Source organism: Typha angustifolia, chromosome 15 (genome assembly GCF_048772165.1).
Source record: "Typha angustifolia cultivar Huaian chromosome 15, ASM4877216v1, whole genome shotgun sequence".
NCBI lineage: Eukaryota > Viridiplantae > Streptophyta > Magnoliopsida > Poales > Typhaceae > Typha > Typha angustifolia.
The window spans coordinates 15,256,515-15,267,293 of NC_133253.1; the positions used below are offsets into that span (position 1 = coordinate 15,256,515).

General features: G+C 35.5%; 1 protein-coding gene across 3 annotated transcripts; it reads right to left on the reverse strand.

Moving 5' to 3' along the window:
* Positions 1-2,361: 2,361 nt before the first annotated feature.
* LOC140777650 (protein MEI2-like 2) lies at positions 2,362-10,779 on the reverse strand. 3 transcript variants are annotated; one of them, XM_073121906.1, is made up of 13 exons: positions 10,540-10,779; positions 9,856-9,899; positions 9,619-9,762; positions 9,029-9,495; positions 8,518-8,676; positions 8,317-8,433; positions 7,898-8,049; positions 5,517-5,608; positions 4,416-5,127; positions 4,256-4,340; positions 4,110-4,178; positions 3,722-3,901; positions 2,362-2,831 (listed from the first exon to the last, which is right to left on the reverse strand). In XM_073121906.1, the coding sequence occupies exons 2-13, from the start codon at positions 9,887-9,889 to the stop codon at positions 2,679-2,681; spliced, it is 2,364 nt and encodes a 787-aa protein (XP_072978007.1). In that variant the 5' UTR covers positions 9,890-9,899; positions 10,540-10,779; the 3' UTR covers positions 2,362-2,678. The 3 variants fall into 3 exon arrangements, with proteins under 3 accessions (XP_072978007.1, XP_072978005.1, XP_072978006.1); XM_073121904.1 differs by having other exon boundaries at positions 4,416-5,379; XM_073121905.1 differs by lacking the exon at positions 9,856-9,899 and having other exon boundaries at positions 2,412-2,831; positions 4,416-5,379.

A 10,779-nucleotide genomic window follows, 5' to 3' on the forward strand; every position in this document is an offset into this window, starting at 1 on the left:
GAATTATCCTTGTCTTATTTATCCTCTCATCTTCCTCATCATCCTCAGTGCCTCATCGTGCTCAAGTGGGAGATTTTGATCATCAAATCAAAATCGGTTGAAATGCTCAGCTTGCTTTATCTTCTCCGACAACCAGCTGAAGAGAGGAAGAAGAAGAAGAAGAAGAAGAAGAAGAAGAAGAAGAAGAAGAAGAAGAAGAAGGGGAAGGCAAGGAAAGGTGGTGGCAATGGTGGCATCGGGATGCGTTGATTGGGAGAAGATGAATGAAGATGATGGAGTGGTAGAGAGGAGCAGAGGGGGCACTAAAGGTATTTTAGTAATTTATTTAATGTTAGTTAGTTAAAATAATATTAGAGTGTTAAATACAAATTATAGAAAAAAAAAATGAGGAATCAAGTTACAAAATTTGTAAAGACGGAAAATGAATCAAAATAGGTAAAATATAGAGTATAATTTATAAAATTCCTTAAATAATTCTTTTTAATAAATAGTTGGTTTGTATTGAATTATTGCTCTAAAACTTTACAACAAAGAATCATGTCCTTGGCAGAAGATGAGAGGCTTAATCTAAATTTTATTTATTTTTTTATTAGTAGATTATAAGTATGTAGGTGAATTATATAATAGACAAAGAGGTTAGCCCTTCGTTACTTAAGTTAGACAACTAGACTAATCCTCTCTCAAGAAACAAGCACAACAAGCTTAATATATAATGCCTCATAGTAAATGTACTAAATATCAACTCCAAAATTAATATGGGAATTGAATTTACGTAAAGGTATTAATTTTCTTATTTAATTAAATAAAGAGTTAATTAATAATTTGACTCGTGCAGATACTAAATGGCACACATATGGAATGATTTGTATAGATTTTAACAGAAATGGATACCTATTAGGCCTCAAATCCCAAGTAAAACTTGATACTTTATATATCTTACTAGTATTTCATAAATAGTTAATACAGTAATAACTCAGTCCTCACTATCTTACCAATATTTCATAAATAGTTAATATAGTACTAACTCACTTTAAAACCAGTTTTTATTCACCTCACTTTATAAATTTAAATTAGTGAATATATAATATTAAATACTCTTTGAGCTCTTTAAATTCTACTGTTAATCCATTATTGAAACTCACAAAATTTTAGGCTCAAAGCTTATATAAAGTTAATGTTCAAATACATAATTTTTTTCCAGGCGACAATCTTACACTATTTCACACCATAGTGGCTAGAGAAAGGCTGATATAATATATACATATATATATATATATATATATATATATATATATACTCTCTGTTCCTCACCCTGCAAGCTAATCATGGGAATTAAGAATAGCATTGGGCTTAGACCTCAAGATTGCATACTTAAGACGGGAGACATTTCAGTACTAAATCTATAATTTGGAACTCGAAATGAACAAAGCAAGCACGTAAATGACAAGAGGCAACCTTTCCATGAACGAAGTGATAATCCAAAGCTATATATTTTGACTGGAACTTAGACACAGGATTGCACAACATGAAAACAACACTAATTATCACATGTTAGAGTAGCTGGTGGAAGATAACAGCACGAAGGCTCTTGAGAAGATGCATAAATAATGTTACTTTAACTGCTGTGTGAGAATTAATGAACAGTATTCAGATTCAGCAATAGAGGGTAAACGGCAGGTGGATGTAGCAAGCCGCCGTCTGGCTAAGGCCTAACCCTTGCCGCCCATATCATTCTGAGCCACAGGTGGATATACAAGCCGAGTCAAGCTAAGGCCTAGCCCATGCCACCCATATCATACCTAAGGCCACCTTATCATGCCTAATCCTGAGTTGCCCTCCCCCGAAAAAAGCGACCTAAGTATTAAAATTTTATCAATTAAATTATAAAAAATATAAATACTCTTTCTCTTGTTTACATATATTCATTACAGAAGGTTCTGTCTTTTCATATGCTAAAATACTAAAATTTGAACTTATGTGGTAAAAGGCCAATAAGATTATGGTCAGATAGCTAAAGGAATTCATAATGTATGAATACATCGTTCTAACTGAGAGTAATTGTTAAAGTACCCAGTTCTCTCAAAACAAAATAGGAAAAATTCAATAAATAAAATATATCCACAAAAAAAGTCATAGCTTTTGAAAAACTATATATACAAATATTAATTTTTTGATTGAGAAATAATACATACAAATGTGAAATTTAGAACGAACAAATGTAAATAAAAAGATTTAGAGGTTTACACGCAAAACAAACAATAAGATCTCTTAAAAAACAATAAGAAAAAAAGGATTAAATCACTGCAATTCCACAAGTTATCTCGAAACAAGTGGATTCCAACTGCACAAACTAATAAAATGTATTCCCATTACAGCTAATAATATATTAGGACTCCAGCAAAACCCAAAAATCAACAAGAAATGGGAAATATGACACTATACATCTTACTTTTGTTCTTTACACCACCTCTAATATCTTCAATCTGTACAAAATGTGGAGCACTAATAAACCTTAGCTACCCTTTACAGTTCCCATTTACGCCTCGTGCATCAGTCGATTTAGAATTAGATGCACGTTATCTTACAATTGCAATAGCACGGTTTCCTCAGATTTACACTTTGTACACTTGAATACCGATTGAATATTCACCTAAAGATGACCCGGTATCTGAGATTATTTACTTCCCGTCCAAGCCACTTTCAGGTAAGTTGCTTGCTTCCAGTTTCTCCGATGGGAAGCCGTTTGTTGAACTTTCAGATGAATACCCTCCTATGATGGTACCATCTTGCTGGCGCACACGGATGTTTATGCCATTCAACGGAAATGGTTCCTATAAAGAGATTGTTAATATAAGTTATCCAACAGAAGAAACCAAAGTATTAGCAAGAATAAAGTTAGATTTGTCTATCAATGAAAGAAGATTAGAAGCTAATCAAGTTATGATGCTGATGGGACCGACTCACTGAGGACTCCCTCTGTTAATGTGTCCTTAATCCATAAGAGCATCTTACACCAACCAGGTGTCTAGAATATCAAGATGCATAAATACATGTCTAGAGATCGAAACAGATCCTACGTAATGGAAAGGGCATCAAATCTTTTATATACACACAGAAGGTTGTTCACTCATCATGGATTAAATGGGCAGAAAAAAAGGAGAACAATTTAATATTTGTGATCGTAATCATAAATCAAATAAGAAATAGAGGTTTAGAGTTATATACAGGAAAAGTGTCAAACATTATTCTGCTTTATATAATACTGTTCTCATAGAAGAAATGTTATGCAAAATGAAAAGTAATGTTACTCTATATTTGATCTGCACACCAACAAAAAGCTTCTACAGTAGAACAATTTAATATTGGAAGTTAGTGCTACATTTTTCTACATCTGTGTATTAACTTGGTATGTGTCTACAGAGAGAGAAACAGATTATTTCAAAAGATACTCATGCCTTTTCTAGATAACAAATTAAATTCACTATCAGTTCTAAATACTGGGATATGCATATGCTGTAGTCATTGCGATATCTACCATACACAATCTCAAAAGAGATTACAGAATATCAACTGCATGCACTTGGTTTGATACAATGGACCTAGGGAAAAGAGCATGACAGGAATATTGATACCAAGGAAGAAAGAGAAAAATAGGTCACCCCATTGCCAGCCTTTCTTGCAGTAAATAATTTGTAATTAAAGTTTCAACTAACTCATTCACCTCATTGCCAGCCTCAACCCCCTTAGAGTGGAAGAGAATAGGACGGCATCGCTTGTCTTCATTCATCAAGCTTGAGTTCTGGAAGTGTGAAATAAGTGCAGCTGTGCCCTGGATTCGGGCGTATGCCAATGACGCTACTTTCTCACTATTAAACTTCTCCCATTTCTTCCCATTAAATGCCTGTGCATGTATTACAAGGCTCAGAAAAACTCTCTAATAGGTTATTTTCTTTGAATCTCAACATATGGGCTTAAGTAGAACATAAAATAGCTGACATTTACTTCAGATTTTTTGTTAATGTGACATGAATCTGTTTCTTAACTGGAATATAAATGAAATTTCTATAGCAAAGCCAAAAGAAAAGCAATACTCAGTACGGGAAAAGCACCTCGTAAAAGGAGATGATGTGTGCAGGGGATACCATGTTTATGAACGCATAACCAACGTTGCATTTATTCTGCAGATCTCAAAATAATTATTAAGTGTAACAGAAAAATGACAAATGAAATAAAGTTTAGAATTAAATGGAATTACCTTAAAATCAATAGGCAAGTAAAAGAAATCATAAGTTCCCTCATGGTTTTCATCTAGGGCTGCTAAAAGCATGTTTGATGTATACCTGGAAAGCGTAGATTAAGTAATAGTCTAACCTTACCAAAATAAGATTATTTAGTAACAATATTATGAGAAATACTTATTTGGGATGTTCTTTATCATCAAAGTTGTCCGAGTATCCTCCCCACTGACAATCTTCTCCAAGTTAAGCTGATACTGTTTCTTGCTATCTGCTTGACTCCCACTATTGTCGATGCGCTGACTTCGGCCACGCTCAAGCAAACTGTCAAAACCAATGGAACTCGGTCCCTGATATGGAGCCTTCCCCAAGAACGTGTTACCCAATCTCTGTGATGGCATTGTTCTAAAATTTGGTGAGCCACTGTCCGGCAAGCTCCCACTGAGAGCAACTGCAGGACTCATATTTGCACAAGCACCTAAGTTCATCATGAGGCCCCGTCCATTTTGATTGGCACCCATACCTCCAAACTTGACCTGACTCATAAATGCCTCTGATGACTCGGGAAAATAGCCAAAGTGATTCTCAAAAGGAATACCAGAAGGAGCAGATCCCACATGATGGTGATGGTGATGGTCTGATGAACCAAAGATGGTGGTTTGACGACTTCCATAGAGAAAAGCCTGGCTTGGAGCGTGGCCATTGGATGACAATGAATGCCCCATAGGTGGTGACTGCCAAGCAGAACTTTGGGAATGCTCTGGATGATTTTTGGGACTACCCCATAAAAACTGGTGTCCAGTCAACATTCCAATGCCGGACGTATTCGAAGTTGATGGACCAAAAGAAGATCGACTTCCAGGACTCGAGCTCATAATTTCACTATTATGCCCTGGAAAAGAACGAGACTGCTGAATTTCATTATGCAGTAATGAATTGCTAGGAGAGAATACTTGGTCAGAATTGTTAATCCTATTTGGATCCCTTCCAATTGGTGCAATCTTCACAGAGTTTGACATCAGGGGCGGTACTGAACTTAATTTAGAAAAATGATTATTAGCAATAGGACTTATCGCTACCCCACTTGGAGACATTCCAAACAATGGACTGTTATCAGTTGGACTGCTATATTGAGCCCATGTCCCTGTCATTAAAAGAGGCAGTCTCCTCAGATCAGTATGTGGCACATTTGCTACACAAATATGCTGTCAGCTCCAAGCAAGATAAGATGGGAATCAATGGCTATTTCTTAGGAACTAGAAAAATGAAAAAGATGTATACCTGGAGGAGAGGCAGTAATAGGTGAACCAACAGGATGTCTATAAACTCTTGCATCGTCTAGTTCCAACTCATGAGTCAGTTGCTGCATCAAGCTGAATTTACAAAGTAAAAAAAAATATTCATTTTAAAGACAAGTCTGTTTTGTATTTGAAAGAATAAAAAATTCCAAAAGGAATCTATCTTCTCATACAAAACTACAACTACTTATTTGTATAACCTAGTTGAAGATCTTTGCCATTTATATTACGACAAAATAATAAAAATACGAATTGATTTTATGTTATCTTAAATTTATAGGAAGGGAGCGCTCATTATCCTTTCAAACATTGGTCCAGAAGATTAGACAACCTCCAGATATTGTGAACATGAATAATTCAGTCCAGCAACTTACAATGCAAATGAAATTTGGCAATGTTCTCCATTAAGGTTTGCATCTGTACAACATATGGATATTATCAATTTATCATCGACAAATAGGGCTCTCAAAATAGCTCGCTGACTCAAAACGCTAGTAAGTGCAGCTTAAGCTCTAAACAAACCGAACCGAGCTCAATTTTTTGGCTCGAAATAGCTAGACTCAACTCGCTCGAGCTCAGCTATAATTAGCTTGATATATATATTTTTAATATCATATAATACATATTTTCTATTTTAAAATATGCAGTAATCTGTTGTAGTATAGTTGGTTATGTGCTTCATTGTCAAATAATATGATTTGGGTTTGAATCCTAGGTTTTACAATGTAAAATAATTACTTTGTCTAATTAGTTAGATCAAATTTAGTCTCACATCGAGAAACTAAGAGAAAGAATAATTTTTATATCTACCCACCTCTTAGAAAGTACTAAGGTACATATTATAATTTTCTTTTGAAAATCGAGCCAACTCGACACTTGGGTGAGCCGAGCTTGAGCCCACATTAGTTAGCTCTTCTTGATCCCAAGCTCGAGCCAGTTAGACATTTCCCAATTTCGAGCCGAGTGAGCTAACCTCAGCCCGCTCAAGCCCGGCTCATTGACACCCTATTGACAAATACTATAAGATAGGCTATGCAAAACAACTTGGGAAGAGGACATCATGACTAAAAATGTTTATCCCCTGTTTTAGCATGTGATGCCACTAGTTGCAAATAAACATCATCCAAGGTAGGCAAGGTGACACTTAAAACAAGATATCACTCTTTTCACAATAATATCTTCAGCAAGATATTATTCTTCTAGAAGATAACAAACTTGCCAACCATTTTGCATCATAGTCATGCACTCATGATAACAATATTATGCCTACATCACATAAGCATTCTCCAATTTTTTGTTTGTTCGAGAAAAGGTTATAAATTAGAGGTCAGACAGACTTATGCTGATAGAAAATGACTCTTTAGGTGTTAACAAGTTACTCCGGTTGATAATTCGATATTCAGATGAAAAAGTTGATGCAGCAGAATAAATCAAAGTACAGTCATAAATCTATTTCACCAGATCAGTTCAATAGTTCGAGAATCATTCTCTTGATTTTTCCTCATGCAGTATATCTAACTTGTGAAAGAAAGTTTTCACTGTTGTTGGTCATAAGTTGTGATAGATGCTTATAAGATCACTTCTCTCAGAACAACTGGTCCTTGAGAGTACTATACTCCATTCATTCCACGGTTTTCCACCTAATTGATTCCTAATGTCAGTTAGAACCGAGAGACCTAACAAGTGCTCCAACAAATAATTTGATGATGTCATACTTTAGATGACAGCAATAGGCAATTGGGGGAAGAAAGTGTCAAAAGCTAAATACTTAACAGCAATTCATGTGTATATTGAGCAACGATCCACAAATGCCACATTGACAATAAAAACTAACTTGTTAAAGAAAGTAAAATTAACAAACTTAAATTTCAAGAGGGCATGTACAAGATCATTGGGCATTGCTTTCTTTCAACCAAAATGGCGCAGTATATTGATACTAGAATGTCATAACTTACATTATTGAGATACCGATTGAAAAGACAATATAAGAAACACAGAAGTTCACAGTTTCTCTAAAGAAGAATATCCTCCTTCACTCTTGAATATACAAAAGAGTAGATAATGAACTCAACTTACTTGGAAACAATGAAAGTTCAAGCATCCATCAACAGAAATTGAATGAAAATGAGTCATTATCTCAGAAGTAGAATATCCTATATGGCTCTTTGCATGCATGTCAAGATTGTAATTATAGCAAGCCACCCAATGTTTATACAGATTGTTACAGACAGGAAAGTTCTTAGATACAAATGAAAATTCTGGAACAATAAAACAAACTGTAGATATAGTATATATGTTATCAAACAATGTAAAATCTTATTGCAATAACATAGAAATAAAATGAATAAGTAACCATATACATACTTTCTCCTAGCACCACCAGGACGGCTAGGTTCCAACTTGATCTTTTTTCCAGCTATGTCACTCTTGTTCAATGATCTAAGAGCAGCTTCTGCTGCTCTAACATCATAGAACTCAATAAATTTATGGTGTCGTTTGTGTGGTGTCTCTCTAATCTGTATTCAAGAAGAATGAAATCCCACAGATTTAGTAAATGAATCAATTAAATGTTTCCAGTCTATAAAGCTAACTAGCAGTAAAAAAAAAACAAAAAAGGCATCCCGTGCACGAGGCTCCCACCTAAGCGAGGTGTGGGGGAAGGGAATGTACGGAACCTTACCCTCACTTTTGAGGAGATTGTTTTCAGGACCTATTGTCACACCAAGTGACACCCTCCTTTACTAGCAATAGAAGGTAGAAAATTTTAAGGGACAGCTTCTGACCTCCTTTACTTCCCCATAAGCCCCAAAAATTTTACGAAGCTCATCATTAGAGACTGACGAATCCAAATTAAAAATCACAAGAGTTCCTTGGTTCATATCTTTGTCTGATGGATTTTCCTGGAAAGAAGTTGAAACAATAATTAACAAAGATATACCGAATATCAGAAATGCCAAATCAATGAGACATATCTTGCAAGAGACCTTCGGGATTGAAAAATGAATATCAAGTTTCCTCCTCCTTAAAGGCCGATTCTGTAATAAACGCATAGCATTTCGAGCATCTCGAATATCATAGTAAGATATCATGACAAATCCTCTGTGTTTGGTTGCAGTGTATAGAGTCCGGATGTCCCCATATTGCTGGTAAAAAGAAACAAATATCATGCTATTTGTCACATAAAAACTATAAAAATAGAAGAACTAAACTAAGAAAAGCCTTAAGATCATTTTACGCGTAGTAATGCACAATAATTCATCTTAAAATTCAGATAGAAAGATACATGACGGAGACGGACTACTATAACAGCAAGAATAGAGTTTCACAACTGCTGAACTAAGAATGTAAATTGATTCTGCAAATCATTTTCAAGACACCTGAAAACTGAATTAGTTGGATTCTAGCTTGATTAGAAAAAAAGAAAAATTGGTGTGCAGTCACGCTGCAAGAAGTTAAAGGCAATCTGACATGAAAGCTACATATAAAACTAATTACCTCAAATAGAGAACGCAATTCTGCATCTTCAACATTACTATTGATATTTCTAACAAATAATGTTCTAGAAGGATGCTCCCCATATGGATGTTCCCCAGCAACAGTTCCTACACCATTTGAGAGGCTGTATTGATTAATCACATTTCCCGTGTAGCCATCATTTATGCCCACCCTTGCCATACCAGCAATGATGCTTTCTGTAGGATCTGAATCCAACTCCATGCCTCCTCCATTGCCAAAAACATCATACTCTTCCAGGTCCTCCACTTGACTTGGCAATTCAATATGGTTAAGGTTATCAATTACCCCAGCTAGGAGTTCATCATCATCAGGCAACAAATCTCCAATCTGTTGGAGATCAAGATAATCCATAATATCCTTTCCATCCATATCATCGTTAAAATTTTTAAATTTGGAGGAAGTATCATCCATTGACAGAGTACCATTTTCTGAATCTGCAAACTTTACTGGATAAAAGAAAGAAAGAAGGCACAAACCTAATCAAACAGCTGCTGGCAATAATTATCAAATATTAGAAACTCAAGAATTTTGTCAAAAAAAAAGAAACTCAAAGAAGATAACTTATATACATTTCTCATGTGGAAGAACTGGTAATGAGGTTGAGAAAAGGCTAGCATCACTGGATCCATAATGAAGAAGTAGTCCTGATGTAATTCCCCGTGCGCTGCTTCCAACCTTCTCATGAGTCTTCACAGACGGAATACTTGACGGGTCTATAAACAAAATCATATATAAAGCTCAATTTCAGATGGAAGGAAGTTCATTCCCGATATGAAAACCCACAACTATTTTATTTACTAGTCTACCTGATGGATTTCTATTGTCCATAGACTTATCCATTTCATTGACCCTGATTTTTGACAAAAAGAAGGTTTAGGGAGAAAGAGAAAGGAGGAGTTAGTAAGAACCGAATGATATTATCATCTAATGTAGGAAAACATTGTGCAATAAATTGCATAAAAAACATCCTAATTAGCTCAGAGACATTAGATGATCTCCTCCAATTCAACTCAGCCAAGCGCAGCAATCCAGATTTCATTCCAGAGCCAAGCAGTATTATAACAGAAGCTATTCAGAAAATATTTAATTTAACTAATCAATCAAGGTTCATTATTATGCATGAGAATAGAACTCAATTTGTCAAATAGCAACATTTAGGCAACGGAAAAAGAGAGAAATTTTGGTCAAGATCAAATCTTTTCATCTGACATCACAAAACAAACAGCAAAACCCCAACCTCACCAGCGTCACCCCTCAGCAGAACTACAATCACTGCATAGCCTAAACCCAGAATAGGCTAAACAATAAACATCGATATAATAACATATAATCAAGCACAAACATGATCCAAAATTGACAAAGAAAGAAAGAACGAAAAACAAGACTTTTCTCAGCCACCGCAAAAGATCATAACTCTACAATGATTAAATCGCGATCTCAGAAGACCCCAGAAGCGAAGGTACCGAAACAATGAATCAAGAACCGCTTACCAACTCCAACAATTCCAAATTCGATCAAATGGTCCTCAAACAGCTCCGAGAAGACAAGGAACCAAAGTGGCCCGCACCAATCTACAAGATCCTTCGATTGCTCTGCGACCAAAACCGAAAAAATCTAGGCAAAAGTGCCGTCTTTCCCCTACCCTTCCCTCTATTATTTGACGAAGAGGAAAGAGAGCCGGTGATTGGAGGGAGAGAAAACTAATAAACAGTAGTAGAGAGGGAGAGAGA

Coding starts and splice junctions, on each gene's coding strand:
- LOC140777650 (XM_073121904.1), bottom strand. CDS start 9,889: ATGGATAAGTCTATGGACAATAGAAATCCATCAG. Junction 9,496..9,618: donor AGTTCTTCCACATGAGAAAT/GTATATAAGTTA, acceptor TCTTTTATCCAG/TAAAGTTTGCAGATTCAGAA. Junction 5,609..7,897: donor CCTGGTGGTGCTAGGAGAAA/GTATGTATATGG, acceptor TTGTAAATTCAG/CTTGATGCAGCAACTGACTC.